General features: G+C 55.0%; 1 protein-coding gene across 1 annotated transcript in view; it reads right to left on the bottom strand.

Annotated features, from left to right (window-relative positions):
- LOC144488178 (uncharacterized) overlaps positions 1 to 24,286 on the bottom strand; it is a gene marked incomplete at both ends in the record, with an annotated part of 52,418 nt that extends 28,132 nt beyond the window's left edge. The window contains 9 exons of the mRNA XM_078206203.1: positions 4,864 to 5,028; positions 5,122 to 5,198; positions 13,481 to 13,625; positions 15,855 to 16,019; positions 16,113 to 16,189; positions 19,232 to 19,376; positions 22,863 to 23,027; positions 23,121 to 23,197; positions 24,142 to 24,286. Coding sequence (XP_078062329.1) covers positions 4,864 to 5,028; positions 5,122 to 5,198; positions 13,481 to 13,625; positions 15,855 to 16,019; positions 16,113 to 16,189; positions 19,232 to 19,376; positions 22,863 to 23,027; positions 23,121 to 23,197; positions 24,142 to 24,286 — 1,161 coding nt within the window. The remainder of the gene's footprint in view (positions 1 to 4,863; positions 5,029 to 5,121; positions 5,199 to 13,480; positions 13,626 to 15,854; positions 16,020 to 16,112; positions 16,190 to 19,231; positions 19,377 to 22,862; positions 23,028 to 23,120; positions 23,198 to 24,141) is intronic.
- Positions 24,287 to 24,893: the final 607 nt, after the last annotated feature.

Genomic DNA, 24,893 nt, shown 5'->3' on the forward strand with positions numbered 1-24,893 from the left:
CCCACTCCCCTCACTCGCTCCGTCCCTCTCCCCTCAGTCACTCCGTCCCTCTCCACTCAGTCGCTCCGTCCCTCTCCCCTCAGTCGCTCCGTCCCTCTCCCCTCAGTCGCTCCGTCCCTCTCCCCTCAGTCGCTCCGTCCCTCTCCCCTCAGTCGCTCCGTCCCTCTCCCCTCAGTCGCTCCGTCCCTCTCCCCTCAGTCGCTCCGTCCCTCTCCCCTCAGTCGCTCCGTCCCTCTCCCCTGTCGCTCCGTCCCTCTCCCCTGTCGCTCCGTCCCTCTCCCCTCAGTCGCTCCGTCCCTCTCCCCTCAGTCGCTCCGTCCCTCTCCCCTCAGTCGCTCCGTCCCTCTCCCCTCAGTCGCTCCGTCCCTCTCCCCTCAGTCGCTCCGTCCCTCTCCCCTCAGTCGCTCCGTCCCTCTCCCCTCAGTCGCTCCGTCGCTCTCCCCTCAGTCGCTCCGTCCCACTCCCCTCAGTCGCACCGACCCTCTCGCCTCAGTCGCTCCGTCCCTCTCGCCTCAGTCGATACGTCCCTCTCCCCTCAGTCGCTCCGTCCCTCTCCCCTCAGTCGCTCCGTCCCTCTCCCCTCAGTCGCTCCGTCCCTCTCCCCTCAGTCGCTCCGTCCCTCTCCCCTCAGTCGCTCCGTCCCTCTCCCCTCAGTCGCTCCGTCCCTCTCCCCTCAGTCGCTCCGTCCCTCTCCCCTCAGTCGCTCCGTCCCTCTCCCCTCAGTCGCTCCGTCCCTCTCCCCTCAGTCGCTCCGTCCCTCTCCCCTCAGTCGCTCCGTCCCTCTCCCCTCAGTCGCTCCGTCCCTCTCCCCTCAGTCGCTCCGTCCCTCTCCCCTCAGTCGCTCCGTCCCTCTCCCCTCAGTCGCTCCGTCCCTCTCCCCTCAGTCGCTCCGTCCCTCTCCCCTCAGTCGCTCCGTCCCTCTCCCCTCAGTCGCTCCGTCCCTCTCCCCTCAGTCGCTCCGTCCCTCTCCCCTCAGTCGCTCCGTCTTTCTCCCCTCAGTCGCTCCGTCCCTCTCCCCTCAGTCCCTCAGTCCCTCTCCCCTCAGTCGCTCCGTCCCTCTCCCCTCAGTCGCTCCGTCCCTCTCCCCTCAGTCTCTCCGTCCCTCTCCCCTCAGTCGCTCCGTGCCTCTCCCCTCAGTCGCTCCGTGCCTCTCCCCTCAGTCGCTCCGTGCCTCTCCCCTCAGTCGCTCCGTCCCTCTCCCCTCAGTCCCTCCGTCCCTCTCCCCTCAGTCGCTCCGTCCCCCTCCCCTCAGTCACTCCGTCCCCCTCCCCTCAGTCACACCGTCCCTCTCCCCTCAGTCACTCCGTCCCTCTCCCCTCAGTCGCTCCGTCCCCCTCCCCTCAGTCGCTCCGTCCCCCTCCCCTCAGTCGCTCCGTCCCTCTCCCCTCAGTCCCTCAGTCCCTCTCCCCTCAGTCGCTCCGTCCCTCTCCCCTCAGTCGCTCCGTCCCTCTCCCCTCAGTCTCTCCGTCCCTCTCCCCTCAGTCGCTCCGTGCCTCTCCCCTCAGTCGCTCCGTCCCTCTCCCCTCAGTCGCTCCGTCCCTCTCCCCTCAGTCGCTCCGTCCCTCTCCCCTCAGTCGCTCCGTCCCTCTCCCCTCAGTCGCTCCGTCCCTCTCCCCTCAGTCGCTCCGTCCCTCTCCCCTCAGTCGCTCCGTCCCTCTCCCCTCAGTCGCTCCGTCCCTCTACCCTCAGTCGCTCCGTCCCTCTCCCCTCAGTCGCTCCGTCCCTCTCCCCTCAGTCGCTCCGTCCCTCTCCCCTCAGTCGCTCCGTCCCTCTCCCCTCAGTCGCTCCGTCCCTCTCCCCTCAGTCGCTCCGTCCCTCTCCCCTCAGTCGCTCCGTCCCTCTCCCCTCCGTCGCTCCGTCCCTCTCCCCTCAGTCGCTCCGTCCCTCTCCCCTCAGTCGCTCCGTCCCTCTCCCCTCAGTCGCTCCGTCCCTCTCCCCTCAGTCGCTCCGTCTTTCTCCCCTCAGTCGCTCCGTCCCTCTCCCCTCAGTCCCTCAGTCCCTCTCCCCTCAGTCGCTCCGTCCCTCTCCCCTCAGTCGCTCCGTCCCTCTCCCCTCAGTCTCTCCGTCCCTCTCCCCTCAGTCGCTCCGTGCCTCTCCCCTCAGTCGCTCCGTGCCTCTCCCCTCAGTCGCTCCGTGCCTCTCCCCTCAGTCGCTCCGTCCCTCTCCCCTCAGTCCCTCCGTCCCTCTCCCCTCAGTCGCTCCGTCCCCCTCCCCTCAGTCACTCCGTCCCCCTCCCCTCAGTCACACCGTCCCTCTCCCCTCAGTCACTCCGTCCCTCTCCCCTCAGTCGCCCCGTCCCCCTCCCCTCAGTCGCTCCGTCCCCCTCCCCTCAGTCGCTCCGTCCCTCTCCCCTCAGTCCCTCAGTCCCTCTCCCCTCAGTCGCTCCGTCCCTCTCCCCTCAGTCGCTCCGTCCCTCTCCCCTCAGTCTCTCCGTCCCTCTCCCCTCAGTCGCTCCGTGCCTCTCCCCTCAGTCGCTCCGTGCCTCTCCCCTCAGTCGCTCCGTGCCTCTCCCCTCAGTCGCTCCGTCCCTCTCCCCTCAGTCGCTCCGTCCCTCTCCCCTCAGTCGCTCCGTCCCTCTCCCCTCAGTCGCTCCGTCCCTCTCCCCTCAGTCGCTCCGTCCCTCTCCCCTCAGTCGCTCCGTCCCTCTCCCCTCAGTCGCTCCGTCCCTCTCCCCTCAGTCGCTCCGTCCCTCTCCCCTCAGTCGCTCCGTCCCTCTCCCCTCAGTCGCTCCGTCCCTCTCCCCTCAGTCGCTCCGTCCTTCTCCCCTCAGTCGCTCCGTCCCTCTCCCCTCAGTCGCTCCGTCCCTCTCCCCTCAGTCGCTTCGTCCCTCTCCCCTCAGTCGCTCCGTCCCTCTCCCCTCAGTCGCTCCGTCCCTCTCCCCTCAGTCGCTCCGTCCCTCTCCCCTCAGTCGCTCCGTCCCTCTCCCCTCAGTCGCTCCGTCCCTCTCCCCTCAGTCGCTCCGTCCCTCTCCCCTCAGTCGCTCCGTCCCTCTCCCCTCAGTCGCTCCGTCCCTCTCCCCTCAGTCGCTCCGTCCCTCTCCCCTCAGTCGCTCCGTCCCTCTCCCCTCAGTCGCTCCGTCTTTCTCCCCTCAGTCGCTCCGTCCCTCTCCCCTCAGTCCCTCAGTCCCTCTCCCCTCAGTCGCTCCGTCCCTCTCCCCTCAGTCGCTCCGTCCCTCTCCCCTCAGTCTCTCCGTCCCTCTCCCCTCAGTCGCTCCGTGCCTCTCCCCTCAGTCGCTCCGTGCCTCTCCCCTCAGTCGCTCCGTGCCTCTCCCCTCAGTCGCTCCGTCCCTCTCCCCTCAGTCGCTCCGTCCCTCTCCCCTCAGTCGCTCCGTCCCCCTCCCCTCAGTCACTCCGTCCCCCTCCCCTCAGTCACTCCGTCCCCCTCCCCTCAGTCGCTCCGTCCCCCTCCCCTCAGTCGCTCCGTCCCCCTCCCCTCAGTCGCTCCGTCCCCCTCCCCTCAGTCGCTCCGTCCCCCTCCCCTCAGTCACTCCGTCCCTCTCCCCTCAGTCACTCCGTCCCTCTCCCCTCAGTCACTCCGTCCCCCTCCACTCAGTCACTCCGTCGCCCTCCCCTCAGTCACTCCGTCCCTCTCCCCTCAGTCGCTCCGTCCCTCTCCCCTCAGTCGCTCCGTCCCTCTCCCCTCAGTCGCTCCGTCCCTCTCCCCTCAGTCGCTCCGTCCCTCTCCCCTCAGTCGCTCCGTCCCTCTCCCCTCAGTCGCTCCGTCCCTCTCCCCTCCGTCGCTCCGTCCCTCTCCCCTCAGTCGCTCCGTCCCTCTCCCCTCAGTCGCTCCGTCCCTCTCCCCTCAGTCGCTCCGTCCTCTCCCCTCAGTCGCTCCGTCCCTCTACCCTCAGTCGCTCCGTCCCTCTCCCCTCAGTCGCTCCGTCCCTCTCCCCTCAGTCGCTCCGTCCCTCTCCCCTCAGTCGCTCCGTCCCTCTCCCCTCAGTCGCTCCGTCCCTCTCCCCTCAGTCGCTCCGTCCCTCTCCCCTCAGTCGCTCCGTCCCTCTCCCCTCAGTCGCTCCGTCCCTCTCCCCTCAGTCGCTCCGTCCCTCTCCCCTCAGTCGCTCCGTCCCTCTCCCCTCAGTCGCTCCGTCCCTCTCCCCTCAGTCGCTCCGTCCCTCTCCCCTCAGTCGCTCCGTCCCTCTCCCCTCAGTCGCTCCGTCCCTCTCCCCTCAGTCGCTCCGTCCCTCTCCCCTCAGTCGCTCCGTCCCTCTCCCCTCAGTCGCTCCGTCCCTCTCCCCTCAGTCGCTCCGTCCCTCTCCCCTCAGTCGCTCCGTCCCTCTCCCCTCAGTCGCTCCGTCCCTCTCCCCTCAGTCGCTCCGTCCCTCTCCCCTCAGTCGCTCCGTCCCTCTCCCCTCAGTCGCTCCGTCCCTCTCCCCTCAGTCGCTCCGTCCCTCTCCCCTCAGTCGCTCCGTCCCTCTCCCCTCAGTCGCTCCGTCCCTCTCCCCTCAGTCGCTCCGTCCCTCTCCCCTCAGTCGCTCCGTCCCTCTCCCCTCAGTCGCTCCGTCCCTCTCCCCTCAGTCGCTCCGTCCCTCTCCCCTCAGTCGCTCCGTCCCTCTCCCCTCAGTCGCTCCATCCCTCTCCCCTCAGTCGCTCCGTCCCTCTCCCCTCAGTCGCTCCGTCCCTCTCCCCTCAGTCGCTCCGTCCCTCTCCCCTCAGTCGCTCCGTCCCTCTCCCCTCAGTCGCTCCGTCCCTCTCCCCTCAGTCGCTCCGTCCCTCTCCCCTCAGTCGCTCCGTCCCTCTCCCCTCAGTCGCTCCGTCCCTCTCCCCTCAGTCGCTCCGTCCCTCTCCCCTCAGTCACTGGGTGTGTCAGTGTCCCGGTATATCCAGTGTTGCCCTCCTGGGTCATTTTGAAACAGCAATGTACCTGTGCAATAAGCAGCGCAATGGCCTGGTGTCGGTTTCAGCTCATAGACAAAGTAACCGTCGCAGTTTTTAATCTTTATCTCTCGCTCCCGTTTACATTCATTGTTCTTCTTGGTAAAACAAACTGTCCTGCTTCCTTCTCCCTGTTCCAGGGTGGGATGTGATCCTGAAATGAGGTGTATAAATATTGGAGAGTGTAAGCGATGTGAACAGTGCTGGACAGTGAGTGTAAATCTGATATTGTAAAGTCTGTCTCTACCCTGTAACCAGCCTGAACGATGTGTGGAGCAGTGTTCCTCTGCGACCCGAGTCTCCGGAATCTTCCATCCGCCAGAACTGGAACAACAATCACAGAGTCTGAGAATTACAGAATGATACAGCTGAGAATGAGCGCCATTCAGTCCCCCATGTCCCTGCTATCCCCTGTGAATGATCCATGCAATGATACCTCACTCCACTTCCCTCCTATAAGACCATAAAACACAGGAGCAGAATTAGGCCACTCGGCCCATCGAGTCTGCTCCGCCATTCAATCATGGCTGATACTTTTCTCATCCCCATTTTCCTGACTTCCCATAACCCCTGACCCTCTTATTAATCAAGAACCTATCTATCTCTGTCTTAAAGACACTCAATGACCCGGCCTCCACAGCCTTCTGCGGCAAAGAGTTCCACAGATTCACCACTCTCTGGCTGGAGAAATTCCTCCTCATCTCTGTTTTAAAAGATCGTCCCTTTAGCCTGAGGTTGTTCCCTCTGGTTCTAGTTTTTCCTACTAGTGGAAACATCCTCTCCACGTCCACTCTATCCGGGCCTCGCAGTATCCTGTAAGTTTCAATCAGATCCCCCCATCATCCTTCTGAACTCCAACGAGTACAGACCCAGAATCCTCAACCATTCCTCACACGACAAGCTCTTCATTCCAGGGATCATTCTTGTGACCCTCCCCTGGACCCTTTCCAAGGCCAGCACATCCTTCCTTAGATACGGGGCCCAAAACTGCTCACAATACTCCAAATGGGGTCTGACCAGAGCCTTATACAGCCTCAGAAGTCCATTCCTGCTCTTGTATTCTCGCCCTCTGGACATGAATGCTAACATTGTATTTGCCTTCCTAACTGCCGACTGAACCTGCACGTTAACCTGAAGAGAATCCTGAACAAGGATCCCAAGTCCCTTTGTGTTTCTGATTTCCGAAGCATTTCCCCATTTAGAAAATAGTCTCAGCCTCCACTCCTCCTTTCCTGTGTGTATAACCTCACATTTTCCACATTGTATTCCACCTGCCACTCCTTTTCCCACTCTCCGAACCTGTCCCAGTCCTTCTGCAGCCCCCCTGCTTCCTCAATACTACCTGTCCCTCTACATACCACCTCTCTCCACTGGACTCCACAGGGATCTATAGACCAGTGAGCCTTGTTAATCCTCCAGACAGAACTCTTCAACTGGAGGCATTAAAAATAAAACAAGACTTACTCCAACTTATAAATCAAACCAAAACCTCATGGCAGACTGGGGCAGAAGGTGACCCCGTGGCAGACTGGGGCAGAAGGTGACCCCGTGGCAGACTGGGGCAGAAGGTGACCCCGTGGCAGACTGGGGCAGAAGGTGACCCCGTGGCAGACTGGGGCAGAAGGTGAAGTCGCATGGGATCAGAGATGAGCTGGCAAGGTGGATACAAAACTGGCTCGGTCAAAGAAAGAAGTTTACAACACCAGGTTAAAGTCCAACAGGTTTATTTGGTAGCATGTGGCTTTTGCTACCAAATAAACCTGTTGGACTTTAACCTGGTGTTGTTAAACTTCTTACTGTGTTTACCCCAGTCCAACGCCGGCATCTCCACATCATGTCGGTCAAAGAAGACAGAGGGTAGCAGTGTAAGGGTGCGTTTCTGAATGGAGGGCTGTGACAAGTGGTGTTCCTCAGGGATCAGTGCTGGGACCTTTGCTGTTTGTAATATAAATATATATGATTTGGAGGAAAATGTAACTGGATTGATTAGTAAGTTTGCGGACGACACAAAGGTTTGTGGATTTGCGGATAGCAATGAGGACCACCAGAGGATACAGCAGGATATAGATCAGTTGGAGACTTGGGCGGAGAGATGGCAGATGGAGTTTAATCCGGACAAATGTGAGGTAATGCATTTTGGAAGGTCTAATACAGATAGGAAATATACAGCAAATGGCAGAACCCTGAAGAGTATTGATAGGGAAAGGGATCTGGGTGTACAGGTACACAGGTCACTGAAAGTGGCAATGCAGATGGAGAAGGTAGTCAAGAAGGCACTTGGCATGCTTGCCTTCATCGGCCGGGGCACTGAGTTTAAAAACTGGCAAGTCGTGTTGCAGCTTTTAAAAATTTTTATAAATGACTTGGAGGAGGGGGCTGAAGGGTGGATCAGTAAATTTGCTGATGACACCAAGATTGGTGGAGTCGTGGATGAGGTGGAGGGCTGTTGTTGGCTGCAAAGAGATATCGATAGGATGCAGAGCTGGGCTGAAAAATGGCAAATGGAGTTTAACCCTGACAAATGCGAGGTGATTCATTTTGGTAGGACAAATTTAAATGTGGATTACAGGGTCAAAGGTAGGGTTCTGAAGAATGTGGAGGAACAGAGAGATCTTGGGGTTCATATCCATAGATCTCTGAAGGTTGCCACTCAAGTGGATAGAGCCGTGAAGAAGGCCGATAGTGTGTTGGCGTTCATTAACAGGGGGTTTGAGTTTAAGAGCCGTGGGGTTATGCTGCATCTGTACAGGACCTTGGTGAGACCACATTTGGAATATTGTGTGCAGTTCTGGTCACCTCACTATAAGAAGGATGTGGAGACACTGGAAAGAGTGCAAAGGAGATTTACCAGGATGCTGCCTGGTTTGGAGGGTAGGTCTTATGAGGAAAGGTTGAGGGAACTTGGGCTTTTCTCTTTGGAGCGGAGGAGGTTGAGAGGAGACTTGATAGAGGTTTATAAGATGATGAGGGGGATAGATAGAGTGAACGTTCAAAGACTATTTCCTCGGGTGAATGGAGCGGTAACTAGGGGGCATAACTATAGGGTTCGTGGTGGGAGATATAGGAAGGATGTCCGAGGTAGGTTTTTTACTCAGAGAGTGGTTGGGGTGTGGAATGGACTGCCTGCAGTGATAGTGGAGTCAGAAACTTTCAGAACATTTAAGAAGCTATTGGATAGGCACATGGAGTACTTCGGGATGATAGGGAGGAAATAGCTTGATCTGGGTTTCAGACAAAGCTCGGCACAACATCGTGGGCCGAAGGGCCTGTTCTGTTCTGTGCTGTACTGTTCTATGTTCTTTGTTCTTTATAGGCCGCACTTGGAATATAGTGTTCAATTCTGGTCGCCACACTACCAGAAGGATGTGGAGGCTTTGGAAAGGGCACAGAAAAGATTTACCAGGATGTTGCCTGGTATGGAGGGCATTAGCTATGAGGAGAGGTTGGAGAAACTTGGTTTGTTCTCACTGGAGCGACGGAGGTAGAGGGGAGACCTGATAGAAGTCTACAAGATTATGGAGAGGCATGGACAGAGTGGATAGTCACAAGCTTTTTCCCAGGGTGGAAGAGTCAATTACTCGGGGTCACAGGTTTAAGGTGCGAGGGGCAAGGTTTAAAGGAGATGTACGAGGCAGATCTTTTACACAGATGATGGTGGGTGCCTGGAACTCGCTGCCGGGGGAGGGAGTGGAAGCGGATACGGTCGTGACTTATAAGGGGCGTCTTGATTACTCCATGAATAGGATGGGAATAGAGGGATATGGTCCCTGGAAGGGTAGGGGGTTTTAGTTCAGTCGGGCAGCATGGTGGGTGCGGGCTTGGAGGGCCGAAGGGCCTGTTCCTGTGCTGTAATTTTCTTTGTTCAAAAGGTTTAATCAGGAAAATTCATTTCTCCAACACTTGAGCCCTCACCCTGAGCTATTCCAATCTCCCACAAACCCCAGCAGCTCCTTGTGAATACTGAATCAGCTGACCACCACCACATCATTTTGTCATTGGCCACACAGTTTAGTGGGTCAGCTGACCCTTACAGCTTGTTACCATTAGTCACACTCCAGCAGATCCAATCTTATCACTGATTCCATTCTAACAAGCCTCACGTCGGGACTGGGGAAGTTGCTCGATTCCATTATCAAGGATTTCATAGCTCAGCAATAGGAAAGCACTGGTGTAATCAGATAAAGTCAGCATGGATTTACAAAGGGATAATTTCTTAAGTTTGAAGTGGGCTGCTAAGGAGTCTGGGAAGGGTTTTTTAAGCGCGCGAAGTATAAAAGGTAGGCTGCAGTATACAGCGGGCGGCGTCGGGAGCGGGCAGGGGAGTGTGTGGGAAGCAGAGTGTGAGCTCTAAGGGCTTTGGCTCACAGGGCTTTGGGGGGCAGGGCGAGCAGGGGTGAGTTTAATTCATTTTTGCTGTTTCTACCTGGTACTGGCAAGGTATCTAGAGGGGATGGGTGTTCAGGCAGAGCTATGTTCCTCTTGAACTATGTTTGAGGTGAGGGACGACGACAGTGTCCCTGCTGATTACACCTGTGGGAAGTGCACCCATCTGCAGCTCCTCCAAAACCGTGTTAGGGAACTGGAGCTGGAGTTGGATGAACTTAGGATCATTAGGGACGCAGAGGTGGCCATAGACAGAAGCTTTAGGGATACAGTTACTCCGAGGAATGAAAATAGATGGGTGACGGTGAGAGGGGCTGGGAAGAAGCAGTCGGTGCAGGGATCCCCTGTGGTCGTTCCCCTTAGCAACAAGTATTCCGCTTTGGATACGGTTGAGGGGGACGACATACCAGTGGTGAGCCGCAGTGAGAGGATCTCCAGCACTGTGTCCGTCTCTGTGGCTCGGGAGGGCAAGGGGCAGAGCGGGAGGGCAGTAGTTATTGGGGACTCGTTAGTTTGAGGGATAGATAGGAGGTTCTGTGGCAGCAAAAGAGACTCACGGATGGTATGTTGCCTACCGGATGCCAAGGTCCGTGACATCTCAGACCGTGTTTTCCGGATTCTGAAGGGGGAGGGGAAACAGTCACAATTCGTGGTACACATTGGTACCAACGACATAGGTAAGAGAAGGGACAGGGATTTAAAGCAGGAATTTCGGGAGCTGGGCTGGAAGCTGAGAGCCAAGACAAAACATGTGGTCATCTCTGGTACGTTGTCGGTGCCACGTGATAGCGAGTTGAGGAACAGGGAGAGAGTGCAGTTAAACATGTGGTTGCAGGGATGGTGTCGGAGGGAGGGTTTCAGCTATGTGGATAATTGGAACACATTCTGGGGAAGGTGGGACCTGTACAAACAGGACGGGGTGCACCTGAACCAGAGGGGCACCAATATCCCGGGAGGGAAATTTGATATGGCTCTTCAGGGGGGTTTAAACAAATTTGTCAGGGTAGTGGGAAAAGGAGTTGTAGTCCAGAAGTCAGTGTTGAGGGTGGTGAGGTATTGGGGAAGGTATCAGGGTCAAGGGTGGGTACCGGTAGACAGGAAGGTGGGTTGAAGTGTGTCTACTTCAATGCAAGGAGCATCCGGAACAAGGTAGATGAACTTGGGACATGGATTGGTATTTGGGACCACGATGTTGTGGCCATTACGGAGACGTCGGTAGAACAAGGACAGGAATGGTTGTTGGACATTCCAGGGTATAGATGTTTCAGTAAGGGTAGGGAAGCTGGTAAAAGAGGTGGAGGAGTGGCATTGTTAATCAAGGATAGTTTAACGGCTGCGGAAAGGCACTTCGAGGAGAATCTGCACTCTGAGGTAATATGGGCTGAGGTTAGAAATAGGAAAGGAGCGGTCACGTTGTTAGGAGTTTACTATAGGCCCCCAAATAGTAATAGAGATGTGGAGGAAGAAATTGCTAAGCAGATTATGGATATGTGTGGGGGTCACAGGGTAGTTGTCATGGGGGACTTTAACTTTCCAAATATTGATTGGAACCTTTGTAGGTCGAACAGTTCGGATGGGGCAGTTTTTGTGCAGTGTGTGCAGGAGGGGTTCCTGACACAATATGTGGATAGGCCGACAAGAGGTGAGGCCACATTGGATTTGGTACTGGGAAATGAACCGGGCCAAGTGTTAGATTTGGTTGTGGGAGAGCACTTTGGAGATAGTGACCACAATTCGGTGTCTTTTGTTATTGCAATGGAGAGGGATAGGGCCGTACGGCAGGGCAAGGTTTACAATTGGGGGAGAGGTAATGATGATGCGATTAGGCAAGAATTAGGGGGCATAAGTTGGGAACAGAAACTGTCAGGGGAAGGCACTAATGAAAAGTGGAACTTTTTCAAGGAACAAATACTGGGTGTCCTTGATAGGTATGTCCCTGTCAGGCAGGGAGGAAATGGCCGAGTGAGGGAACCATGGTTCACGAAAGAGGTGGAATGTCTTGTGAAAAGGAAGAGGGAAGCTTATGAAGGGATGAGGAAACAAGGTTCAGATGGCTCGATTGAGGGTTACAAGTTAGCAAGTAATGAGCTGAAAAAGGGGCTTAGGAGAGCGAGGAGGGGACATGAGAAGTCCTTGGCGGGTCGGATCAAGGAAAACCCCAAGGCTTTTTACTCTTATGTGAGGAATAAAAGAATGACCAGGGTGAGGTTAGGGCCGGTCAAGGACAGTAGTGGGAACTTGTGTATGGAGTCAGTAGAGATAGGCGAGGTGATGAATGAATACTTTTCTTCAGTGTTCACCAAGGAGAGGGGCCATGTTTTTGAGGAAGAGAAGGTGTTACAGGCTAATAGGCTGGAGGGAATAGATGTTCGGAGGGAGGATGTACTGGCAGTTTTGAATGAACTGAAGGTCGATAAGTCCCCTGGGCTTGATGAAATATATCCTAGGATTCTTTGGGAGGCAAGGGATGAGATTGCAGAGCCTTTGGCTTTGATCTTTGGGTCCTCGCTGTCCACGGGGATGGTGCCAGAGGACTGGAGGGTGGCGAATGTTGTTCCTCTGTTTAAGAAAGGGAATAGAAATGACCCTGGTAATTATAGACCGGTTAGTCTTACTTCGGTGGTTGGAAAATTGATGGAAAAGGTCCTTAGGGATGGGATTTACGACCATTTAGAAAGATGCGGATTAATCCGGGATAGTCAGCATGGATTTGTGAAGGGCAAGTCGTGCCTCACAAATTTGAGTGAATTTTTTGAGGAGGTAACTAAGTGTGTTGATGAAGGTAGGGCAGTTGATGTCATATACATGGATTTTAGTAAGGCGTTTGATAAGGTCCCCCATGGTCGGCTTATGATGAAAGTGAGGAGGTGTGGGACAGAGGGAAAGTTGGCCGATTGGATAGGTAACTGGCTGTCTGATCGAAGACAGAGGGTGGTGGTGGATGGAAAATTTTCGGATTGGGGGCAGGTTGCTCGCGGAGTGCCAAGGATCAGTGCTTGGTCCTCTGCTATTTGTGATTTTTATTAATGACTTAGAGGAGGGGGCTGAAGGGTGGATCAGTAAATTTGCTGATGACACCAAGATTGGTGGAGTAGTGGATGAGGTGGAGGGTTGTTGTCGGCTGCAAAGAGACATAGATAGGATGCAAAGCTGGGCTGAAAAATGGCAAATGGAGTTTAACCCTGATAAATGTGAGGTGATTCATTTTGGTAGGACTAATTTAAATGTGGATTACAGGGTCAACGGTAGGGTTCTGAAGACTGTGGAGGAACAGAGAGATCTTGGGGTCCATATCCACAGATCTCTAAAAGGTTGCCACTCAAGTGGATAGAGCTGTGAAGAAGGCCGAAAGTGTGTTAGCTTTTATTAACAGAGGGTTGGAGTTTAAGAGCTGTGGGGTTATGCTGCAACTGTACAGGACCTTGGTGAGACCACATTTGGAATATTGTGTGCAGTTCTGGTCACCTCACGATAAGAAGGATGTGGAAGCGCTGGAAAGGGTGCAGAGGAGATTTACCAGGATGCTGCCTGGTTTGGAGGGTAGGTCTTATGAGGAAAGGTTGAGGGAGCTAGGGCTGTTCTCTCTGGAGCGGAGGAGGCTGAGGGGAGACTTAACAGAGGTTTATAAAATGATGAAGGGGATCGATAGAGTGAACGTTCAAAGACTATTTCCTCGGGTGGATGGAGCTATTATAAGGGGGCATAACTATAGGGTTCATGGTGGGAGATACAGGAAGGATATCAGAGGTAGGTTCTTTACGCAGAGAGTGGTTGGGGTGTGGAATGGACTGCCTGCAGTGATAGTGGAGTCAGACACTTTAGGAACATTTAAGCGGTTATTGGATAGGCACATGGAGCACACCAGGATGATAGGGAGTGGGATAGCTTGACGTTGGTTTCAGATAAAGCTCGGCACAACATCGTGGGCCGAAGGGCCTGTTCTGTGCTGTACTGTTCTATGTTCTAATCATGCTTGAGGAATCGATTGGAGTTTCTGGAGGATGTCACTGGTAGAGTTGGCTGAGGAGAACCAGTGGATGTGGTTTATGACCCCGTCATAGCGACACCCACTGTGGGGCCCAGTTGAAAGCCCAATGGCCCCATGGCGGGATTGGATGATCGAGGCAGTGGGCAGGATGGAAAACCCCACCCGTCATCACCACGACCTGCCACTAACTCCCACCTTCCCAGGTGGTTGAGCTGGGTGTCCCCCTACACCTTACCTGTTGAACCTGTACCATCCGTAGACAAGATCCTTGTCACACTGCCGCTGTCCCACACACTCTGTCTCAGTACAATCGCTGCTTCTCCAGGGCTGGTTCAGCACCGTGTGATCTACACACGGCTCAGTGAGCGCTGAGTTTGGGTCTGAGTGACAGAGAGATGTTTAACGCTAACAGATAAAGTACAGTCAATGTCCCCCCCCTCACTCAGATAACAACAACCTCAATGCAGGAGGGAGTGTCGGGGGATGGAGGAACCTCAGTGACGTGGAGGGATTGGAGAAAGTCGGGGAATGTTCTCCACGGGGAAGAGGTGAAGGCGGAGCGGAGATTTGATCGAGGGGTTCAGGATCACGAGGAGGGTCTGGGACAGAGTCCAGGGGGAGAAACGGTTCATGTTGTGGGAGACGGGTTGAGAACGAGAGGGGACAGAGACAGTTTCACGGGGATCGGGTAGAGAAGCGATGGGGACACGAGGAGAAATGTTTTCACACGGCGAGTGGTTAGGGTGTGGAGTGAGCTGTCTGAGAGTGTGGGGGCGGCAGCTTCAATGGAGGGATTCGAGAGGGAATTAGACTGGTATTTGGAAAGGAGGAATGTGCCGAGGTTCCACCCCACTCCCCTCATCACTCCGTCCCTCTCCCCTCAGTTGCTCCGTCCCTCTCCCCTCAGTCGCTCCGTCCCTCTCTCTTCAGTCACTCCATCCGTGTCCCCTCGGTCGCTCCGTCCCTCTCCCCTCGATCGCTCCGTCACTCTCCCCTCGGTCCCTCCGTCCCTCTCCCCTCGGTCGCTCCGTCCCTCTCCCCTCAGTCGCTCCGTCCCTCTCCCCTCAGTCGCTGCGTCCCTCTCCCCTCAGTCGATCCGTCCCTCTCCCCTCAGTCGCCCCGTCCCTCTCCCCTCAGTCGCCCCGTCCCTCTCCCCTCAGTCGCTCCGTCCCTCTCCCCTCAGTCGCTCCGTCCCTCGCCCCCTCAGTCGCTCCGTCCCTCTCCCCTCAGTCGCTCCGTCCCTCTCCCCTCAGTCGCTCCGTCCCTCTCCCCTCAGTCGCTCCGTCCCTCTCCCCTCAGTCGCTCCGTCCCTCTCCCCTCAGTCGCTCCGTCCCTCTCCCCTCAGTCGCTCCGTCCCTCCCCCCTCAGTCGCTCCGTCCCTCTCCCCTCAGTCGCTCCGTCCCTCTCCCCTCAGTCGCTCCGTCCCTCTCCCCTCAGTCGCAAAGTCCCTCTCCCCTCAGTCGCAAAGTCCCTCTCCCCTCAGTCGCTCCGTCCCTCTCCCCTCAGTCGCTCCGTCCCTCTCCCCTCAGTCGCTCCGTCCCTCTCCCCTCAGTCGCTCCGTCCCTCTCCCCTCAGTCGCTCCGTCCCACTCCCCTCAGTCGCTCCGTACCTCATCTCAGTCGCTCCGTCCCTCTCCCCTCAGTCGCTCCGTCCCTCTCCCCTCAGTCGCTCCCTCCCTCTCTCCTCAGTCGCTCCCTCCTTCTCCCCTCAGTCGCTCCCTCCTTCTCCCCTCTGTCGCTCCGTCCCTCTCCCCTCAGTCGCTCCGTCCCTCTCCCCTCAGTCGCTCCGTCCCTCTCCCCTCAGTCGCTCCGTCCCTCTCCCCTCAGTCGCTCCGTCCCCCTCCCCTCAGGCGCTCCGTCCCCCTCCCCTCAGGCGCTCCGTCCCCCTCCCCTCAGGCGCTCCGTCCCCCTCCCCTCAGTCGCTCCGTCCCTCTCCCCTCAGTCGCTCCGTCCCTCTCCCCTCAGTCGCTCCGTCCCTCTCCCCTCAATCGCTCCGTCCCTCTCCCCTCAGTCGCTCCGTCCCTCTCCCCTCAGTCACTCGGTCTCTCTCCCCTCAGTCGCTCCGTCCCTCTCCCCTCAGTCGCTCCGTCCCTCTCCCCTCAGTCGCTCCGTCCCTCTCCCCTCAGTCGCTCCGTCCCTCTCCCCTCAGTCGCTCCGTCCCTCTCCCCTCAGGCGCTCCGTCCCCCTCCCCTCAGGCGCTCCGTCCCCCTCCCCTCAGGCGCTCCGTCCCTCTCCCCTCAGGCGCTCCGTCCCCCTCCCCTCAGTCGCTCCGTCCCTCTCCCCTCAGTCGCTCCATCCCTCTCCCCTCAGTCGCTCCGTCCCTCTCCCCTCAGTCGCTCCGTCCCTCTCCCCTCAGTCGCTCCGTCCCTCTCCCCTCAGTCGCTCCGTCCCTCTCCCCTCAGTCGCTCCGTCCCTCTCCCCTCAGTCACTCGGTCTCTCTCCCCTCAGTCGCTCCGTCCCTCTCCCCTCAGTCGCTCCGTCCCTCTCCCCTCAGTCGCTCCGTCCCTCTCCCCTCAGTCGCTCCGTCCCTCTCCCCTCAGTCACTGGGTGTGTCAGTGTCCCGGTATATCCAGTGTTGCCCTCCTGGGTCATTTTGAAACAGCAATGTACCTGTGCAATAAGCAGCCTCACAGCCTGGTGTCGGTTTCAGCTCATAGACAAAGTAACTGCTGCAGTTTTTAATCTTTATCTCTTGCTTCCGGTTGCATTGATTATTCTTCCAGTTAAAACAAACTGTCCCGCTTCCTTCCCCCTGTTCCAGGGTGGGATGTGATCCTGAAATGAGGTGTATAAATATTGGAGAGTGTAAGCGATGTGAACAGTGCTGGACAGTGAGTGTAAATCTGATATTGTAAAGTCTGACTCTACCCTGTAACCAGCCTGGACGATGTGTGGAGCAGTGTCCCGGTGCGACCCGAGTCTCCGGAATCTTCCATCCGCCAGAACTGGAACAACAATCACAGAGTCAGAGAATTACAGAATGATACAGCTGAGAATGAGCGCCATTCAGTCCCCCATGTCCCTGCTATCCCCTTTGAATGATCTGTCCAATGATGTCCACCTCCCCTTCCCTCCTATAAGACCATAAAACACAGGAGCAGAATGAGGCCCCTCGGCCCATCGAGTCTGCTCCGCCATTCAATCATGGATGATATTTTTCTCATCCCCATTTTCCTGCCTTTTCCCCATAACCCCTGACCCTCTTATTAATCAAGAACCGATCTATCTCTGTCTTAAAGACACTCAATGACCCGGCCTCCACAGCCTTCTGCGGCAAAGAGTTCCACAGATTCACCACCCTCTGGCTGAAGAAATTCCTCCTCATCTCTGTTTCAAAAGATCGTCCCTTTAGCCTGAGGTTGTGCCCTCTGGTTCTAGTTTTTCCGACTCGTGGAAACACCCTCTCCACGTCCACTCTATCCAGGCCTTGCAGTATCCTGTAAGTTTCAATAAGATCCCCCCTCATCCTTCTAAACTCCAACGAGTACAGACCCAGAGTCCTCAACCATTCCTCACACGACAAGCTCTTCATTCCAGGAATCATTCTTGTGAACCTCCCCTGGACCCTCTCCAAGGCCCAGCACATCCTTCCTTAGATACGGGGCCCCAAACTGCTCACAATGCTCCAAATGGGGTCTGACCAGAACCTTATACAGCCTCAGAAGTACATCCCTGCTCTTGTATTCGAGCCCTCTGGACATGAATGCGAACATTGTATTTGCCTTCCTAACTGCCGACTGAACCTGCACGTTAACCTGAAGAGAATCTTGAACAAGGACTCCCAAGTCCCTTTGTGTTTCTGATTTCCGAAGCATTTTCCCATTTAGAAAATAGTCTCAGCCTCCACTCCTCCTTTCCTGTGTGTATAACCTCACACTTTTCCACATTGTATCCCATCTGTCACTCCTTTTCCCACTCTCCGAACCTGTCCCAGTCCTTCTGCAGCCCCCCTGCTTCCTCAATTCTACCTATCCCTCTACATATCACCTCTCTCCACTGGACTCCACAGGGATCTATAGACCAGTGAGCCTTGTGAATCCTCCAGACAGAACTCTTCAATTGGAGGCAATAAACATAAAACAAGACTTACTCCAACTTATAAATCAAACCAAAACCTCATGGCAGACTGGGGCAGAAGGTGACCCCGTGGCAGACTGGGGCAGAAGGTGACCCCGTGGCAGACTGGGGCAGATGGTGACCCCGTGGCAGACTGGGGCAGATGGTGACCCCGTGGCAGACTGGGGCAGAAGGTGAAGTCGCATGGGATCAGAGGTGAGCTGGCAAGGTGGATACAAAACTGGCTCGGTCAAAGAAGACAGAGGGTAGCAGTGGAAGGGTGCGTTTCTGAATGGAGGGCTGTGACAAGTGGTGTTCCTCATGGATCAGTGCTGGGACCTTTGCTGTTTGTAATATATATATATATATATATATATACATATATAAAATGATTTGGAGGAAAATGTAACTGGTTTGATTAGTAAGTTTGCAGACGACACAAAGGTTGGTGGATTTGTGGATAGCGATGAGGACCATCAGAGGATACAGCAGGATATAGATCAGTTGGAGACTTGGATGGAGAGATGGCAGATGGAGTTTAATCCGGACAAGTGTGAGCTAATGCATTTTGGAAGGTCTCATACAGATAGGAAATATACAGTAAATGGCAGAACCCTGAAGAGTATTGATAGGGAAAGGGATCTGGGTGTACAGGTACACAGGTCACTGAAAGTGGCAACGCAGATGGAGAAGGTAGTCAAGAAGGCACTTGGCATGCTTGCCTTCATCGGCCGGGGCACTGAGATTAAAAACTGGCAAGTCATGTTGCAGCTTTATAGGCTGCACTTGGAATATAGTGTTCAATTCTGGTCACCACACTAACAGAAGGACGTGGAGGCTTTGGAGAGGGTACAGAAAAGATTTACCAGGATGTTGCCCTGGTATGGAGGGCATTAGCTATGAGGAGAGGTTGGAGAATCTTGGCTTGTTCTCACTGGAACTATGGCGGTTGAGGGGAGACCTGATAGAAGTCTACAAGATTATGAGGGGCATGGACAGAGTGGATAGTCAGAAGCATTTTCCCAGGGTGGAAGAGTCAGTTACCCGGGGGCACAGGTTTAAGGTGTGAGGGGCAAGGTTTAAAGGAGATGTACGAGGCAGATCTTTTACACAGATGGTGGTGGGTGCGTGGAACTCGCTGCCGGGGGAGGGAGTGGAAGCGGAAACGATAGTGACTTTTAAGGGGCATCTTGACAAGTACATGAATAGGATGGGAATAGAGGGATATGGTCCCCGGAAGGGTAGGGGGTTTTAGTTAAGTTGGGCAGCATGGTCGGTGCAGGCTTGGAGGGCCGAAGGGCCTGTTCCTGTGCTGTAATTTTCTTTGTTCAAAAGGTTTAATCAGGAAAATTCATTTCTCCAACACTTGAGCCCTCACCCTGAGCTGTTCCAATCTCCCACAAACCCCAGCAGCTCCTTGTGAATACTGAATCAGCTGACCACCACCACATCATTTTGTCATTGGCCACACAGTTTAGTGGGTCAGCTGACCCTTACAGCTTGTTACCATTAGTCACACTCCAGCAGATCCAATCTTATCACTGATTCCATTCTAACAAGCCTCACGTCGGGACTGGGGAAGTTGCTCGATTCCATTATCAAGGATTTCATAGCTCAGCAATAGGAAAGCACTGGTGTAATCAGATAAAGTCAGCATGGATTTACAAAGGGGTAATCATGCTTGAGGAATCGATTGGAGTTTTTGGAGGATGTAACTGGTAGAGTTGGCTGGGGAGAACCAGTGGATGTGGTTTATGGCCCCGTCATAGCGACACCCACTGTGGGGCCCGGTTGAAAGTCCACTGGCCCCATGGCGGGATTGGATGATCGAGGCAGTGGGCAGGATGGAAAACCCCACCCATCATCACCACGACCTGCCACTAACTCCCACCTCCCCAGGTGGTTGAGCTGGGTGTCCCCCTACACCTTACCTGTTGAACCTGTACCATCCGTAGACAAGATCCTTGTCACACTTCCACTGTCCCACACACTCTGTCCCAGTACAATCGCTGCTTCTCCAGGGCTGGTTCAGCACCGTGTGATCTACACACGGCTCAGTGAGCACTGAGTTTGGGTCTGAGTGACAGAGAGATGTTTAACGCTAACAGATAAAGTACAGTCAATGTCAGAAACCTGTGACCACCCTGTCCCCCCCCTCACTCAGATAACAACAACCTCAATGCAGGAGGGAGTGTCGGGGGAATGGAGGAACCTGAGTGACGTGGAGGGATTGGAGAAAGTCGGGGAATGTTCTCCACGGGGAAGAGGTGAAGGCGAAGAGGAGATTGGATCCAGGGGTTCAGGATCGTGAGGAGGGTCTGGGACAGAGACGAGAGGGAGAAACAGTTCATGTTGTGGGAGTCGGGTTGAGAAGGAGAAGGGACAGAAACAGTTTCATGTGGATCGGGTAGAGAAGCGATGGGGACACGAGGAGAAATGTTTTCAAACGGCGTGTGGTTAGGGTGTGGAGTGAGCTGTCTGAGAGTGTGGGGGAGGCAGCTTCAATGGAGGGATTCGAGAGGGAATTAGACTGGTATTCGGAAAGGCGGAATGTGCCGTCCCTCTCCCCCCAGTCCCTCCGTCCCCCCGTCCACTCTCCCCCCATCCCCCTCCGTCCTCCTCCCCCCGTCCCCCTCCCTCCATCCTCCTCACTCCCTCCGTCCCCCTCCCCCCAGACCCTCCGTCCCACTCCGTCCCTCCCGTCCCCCTCTCCCCTCAGTCGCTCCGTCCCTCTCCCCTCAGTCCCTCCGTCCCCCTTCCCCTCAGTCCCCCTCCCCCTCAGTCCCTCTGCCCCCCTCCCCCTCAGTCCCTCCGTCCCACTCCCCCTCAGTCCTTCCGTCCCACTCCCCCTCAGTCCCTCTCACCTCAGTCGCTCTGTCCCTCTCCCCTCAGTCGCTCCGTCCCTCTCCCCTCAGTCGCTCCGTCCGTCTCCCCTCAGTCGCTCCGTCCCTCTCCCCTCAGTCGCTCCGTCCCTCTCCCCTCAGTCGCTCCGTCCCTCTCCCCTCAGTCGCTCCGTCCCTCTCCCCTCAGTCGCTCCGTCCCTCTCCCCTCAGTCGCTCCGTCCCTCTCCCCTCAGTCGCTCCGTCCCTCTCCCCTCAGTTACTGGGTGTGTCAGTGTCCCGGTATATCCAGTGTTGCCCTCCTGGGTCATTTTGAAACACAGTAAGAAGTTTAACAACACCAGGTTAAAGTCCAACAGGTTTATTTGGTAGCAAAAGCCACACAAGCTTTCGGAGCTCCAAGCCCCTTCTTCAGGTGAGTGGGAATTCTGTTCACAAACAGAGCATATAAAGACACAAACTCAATTTACATGAATAATGGTTGGAATGCGAATACTTACAACTAATCAAGTCTTTAAGAAACAAAACAATGTGAGTGGAGAGAGCATCAAGACAGGCTAAAAAGATGTGTATTGTCTCCAGACAAGACAGCCAGTGAAACTCTGTGGGGGTTACAAATAGTGTGACATGAACCCAATATCCCGGTTGAGGCCGTCCTCTTGTGTGCGGAACTTGGCTATCAGTTTCTGCTCAGCAACTCTGCGCCGTCGTGTGTCGCGAAGGCCGCCTTGGAGAACGCTTACCCGAATATCAGAGGCCGAATGCCCGTGACCGCTGAAGTGCTCCCCAACAGGAAGAGAACAGTCTTGCCTGGTGATTGTCGAGCGGTGTTCATTCATCCGTTGTCGCAGCGTCTGCATAGTTTCCCCAATGTACCATGCCGGCTATGTCGAGGGCATCCTGAAACCCATTGTACAAAGAACCCCCAGCTTTTGTCGCGACACGACGGACGTCCTCCAGAAACTCGGCACACATGGAGCAGTTGAACCAGGAGCACTCCTCGTCACAATGGATGTCTCGGCACTCTACACCAGCATCCCCCATGACGATGGCATTGCTGCAACGGCCTCAGTGCTCAGCGCCAACAACTGCCAGTTTCCAGATGCAATTTTACATCTCATCCGCTTCATCCTGGACCACAATATCTTCACCTTCAACAACCAGTTCTTCATCCAGACACACGGAACAGCCATGGGGACCAAATTTGCACCTCAATATGCCAACGTCTTCATGCACAGGTTCGAACAAGACTTCTTCACCGCACGGGACCTTCAACCGATGCTATACACTAGATACATCGATGACATTTTCTTCCTTTGGACTCATGGTGAACAATCACTGAAACAACTCTATGATGACATCAACAAGTTCCATCCCACCATCAGACTCACCATAGACTACTCTCCGGAATCGGTTGCATTCTTGGACACACGCATCTCCATTAAGGACGGTCACCTCAGCACCTCACTGTACCGCAAGCCCACGGATAACCTCACGATGCTCCACTTCTCCAGCTTCCACCCTAAACACGTTAAAGAAGCCATCCCCTACGGACAAGCCCTCCGTATACACAGGATCTGCTCGGATGAGGAGGATCGCAACAGACACCTCCAGACGCTGAAAGATGCCCTCATAAGAACAGGATATGGCGCTCGACTCATTGATCAACAGTTCCAACGCGCCACAGCGAAAAACCGCACCGACCTCCTCAGAAGACAAACACGGGACACGGTGGACAGAGTACCCTTCGTTGTCCAGTACTTCCCCGGAGCGGAGAAGCTACGGCATCTCCTCCGGAGCCTTCAACATGTCATTGATGAAGACGAACATCTCGCCAAGGCCATCCCCACACCCCCACTTCTTGCCTTCAAACAACCGCACAACCTCAAACAGACCATTGTCCGCAGCAAACTACCCAGCCTTCAGGAGAACAGTGACCATGACACCACACAACCCTGCCACAGCAACCTCTGCAGGACGTGCCGGATCATCGACACAGATGCCATCATCTCACGTGAGAACACCATCCACCAGGTACACGGTACATACTCTTGCAATTCGGCCAACGTTGTCTACCTGATACGCTGCAAGAAAGGATGTCCCGAGGCATGGTACATTGGGGAAACTATGCAGACGCTGCGACAACGGATGAATGAACACCGCTCGACAATCACCAGGCAAGACTGTTCTCTTCCTGTTGGGGAGCACTTCAGCGGTCACGGGCATTCGGCCTCTGATATTCGGGTTAGCGTTCTCCAAGGCGGCCTTCGTGACACACGACGGCGCAGAGTCGCTGAGCAGAAACTGATAGCCAAGTTCCGCACACACGAGGACGGCCTCAACCGGGATATTGGGTTCATGGCACACTATTTGTAACCCCCACAGAGTTTCACTGGCTGTCTTGTCTGGAGACAATACACATCTTTTTAGCCTGTCTTGATGCTCTCTCCACTCACATTGTTTTGTTTCTTAAAGACTTGATTAGTTGTAAGTATTCGCATTCCAACCATTATTCATGTAAATTGAGTTTGTGTCTTTATATGCTCTGTTTGTGAACAGAATTCCCACTCACCTGAAGAAGGGGCTTGCAGCTCCGAAAGTTTGTGTGGCTTTTGCTACCAAATAAACCTGTTGGACTTTAACCTGGTGTTGTTAAACTTCTTACTGTGTTTACCCCAGTCCAACGCCGGCATCTCCACATCATTTTGAAACAGCAATGTACCTGTGCAATAAGCAGCCTCACAGCCTGGTGTCGGTTTCAGCTCATAGACAAAGTAACTGTCGCAGTTTTTAATCTTTATCTCTCGCTCCCAGCTGCAGGGATTCCCATCCCAGTTAAAACAAACTGTCCCGCTTCCTTCCCCCTGTTCCAGGGTGGGATGTGATCCTGAAATGAGGTGTATAAATATTGGAGAGTGTAAGCGATGTGAACAGTGCTGGACAGTGAATGTAAATCTGATATTGTAAAGTCTGTCTCTACCCTGTAACCAGCCTGAACGATGTGTGGAGCAGTGTCCCGGTGCGACCCGAGTCTCCGGAATCTTCCATCCGCCCGAACTGGAACAACAATCACAGAGTCAGAGAATTACAGAATGATACAGCTGAGAATGAGCGCCATTCAGTCCCCCATGTCCCTGCTATCCCCTGTGAATGGTCTGTCCAATAATGTCCACCTCCCCTTCCCTCCTATAAGACCATAAGACACAGGAGCAGAATTAGGCCCCTCTGCCCATCGAGTCTGTTCCGCCATTCAATCATGGAGGTACACCCACTGTGCTGTTAGGGAGAGAGTGCCAGGAATTTGACCTCCAACCACAGTGAAGGAACGGCCGATATGTTTCCAAGTCGGGATGGTGTGAGGGGCTCGGAGGGGGGAACTTGCAGGCGGTGGGTGTTCCCCATGTGTCTGCTGCCTTTGTCCTTCTAGATGGTAGAGGTGGTGGGTTTGGAAGGTGCTGTTGAAGGAGCCTTGGCGAGTCGCTGCGGTGCATCTTGTAGACGGTTCACACGGCTCCCGCTGTGCATCGCTGGTGGAGGGAGTGAATGTTTGTGGTTAGCGTGTCGATCGAGCGGGGGGGAGGGGGGGCTGCTTTATCCTGGAGGGTGTCGAGCTTTCTCAATGTTGAGAGTGGGGGAGGGGGATACAGCGATAGTAACGCCATTGACTGTCAAGGGGCAGATGGTTCGATCCTCTCTTGTTGGAGATGGACACTTGTGTAGGGTGAATGTTACTCGCCACTGATGGGGAGGGAAATCTGCCATCATTACTCGGTCTGGCCTGCAGATGGCTCCACACACACAGCAACCTGGCTGAGTCTGTAATGGCCCCACAAGCCAGTCAGTTGTAGCCAACAACTATTCACACCATGATGGAGAGAGCTTAGCGATTGCTGTTCCCCACTCCCCTCCCGCACTGATATCTCTGACCATTGCCGTAGTTACAGTGTCTACACTCACACTTCCTTCCCGGTTTACCCAGTTTATCAGGAAATGTTCTTTACCTTTTAAACCGGTACCAGCCTTCATTAAGTTGCTCATCACACTTCCCCCTGCCAGAATATTCTTTCCGTTTGCAATCGGTGCTCCTCCAGGTATCGTCCAGGACGGTGTGATCCTTACACGGGTCAGTCAGGGCAGGGTCTGTGACTGAGAGACAGAGAGATGTTTAATGTGAATACAAAGTACACGTAAATATCACAAACTCAGTCTCGAATCTTTCCCCCCTTGTCCGAACCAGGCTTCTATCTGACTCCCAGTGAAACCTCATCCCTCTGTCTCACACCTAAGACATAGTCCCCCCTCCCGCCGTTCGAGATGAACCATTACGGCCCAGGCAAAGGAACACGGCAATAAACCGAACAGAGACACCGCAAATGATCAAGCTGCTCAGATCGGCAGAACGATGGCAAATGGAATTTAACCCTGAAAAGTGTGAGGTGAGGTATTTTCGGGGGGACTCACAAGGCAAGGGAATAAATACACAGTGAACATTAGGGTGCTGGGACAGAGTACCAAAGGGATCTTGGGGTGCGTGTCCATCGATCCCTGAAGGCAGCAGGACAGGGAGATAAGGTGGTTCAGAAGGAATACGGGGATACTTGCCTTTATTAGCTGAGGCAGGGAATATAAGAGGAGGAAGGTTACAATGGGAGCTGTATAAAACGCTTGTTCAGACACAGCTACAGTACTCTGTGCAGTTCTGGTCACCACACTTTTAGAAGGATGTGATCACAGTGGAGACAGAAAGGGAGTG

This window comes from Mustelus asterias, unplaced genomic scaffold (assembly GCF_964213995.1).
Source record: "Mustelus asterias unplaced genomic scaffold, sMusAst1.hap1.1 HAP1_SCAFFOLD_1354, whole genome shotgun sequence".
In the NCBI taxonomy this organism is placed as follows: Eukaryota; Metazoa; Chordata; class Chondrichthyes; order Carcharhiniformes; family Triakidae; genus Mustelus; species Mustelus asterias.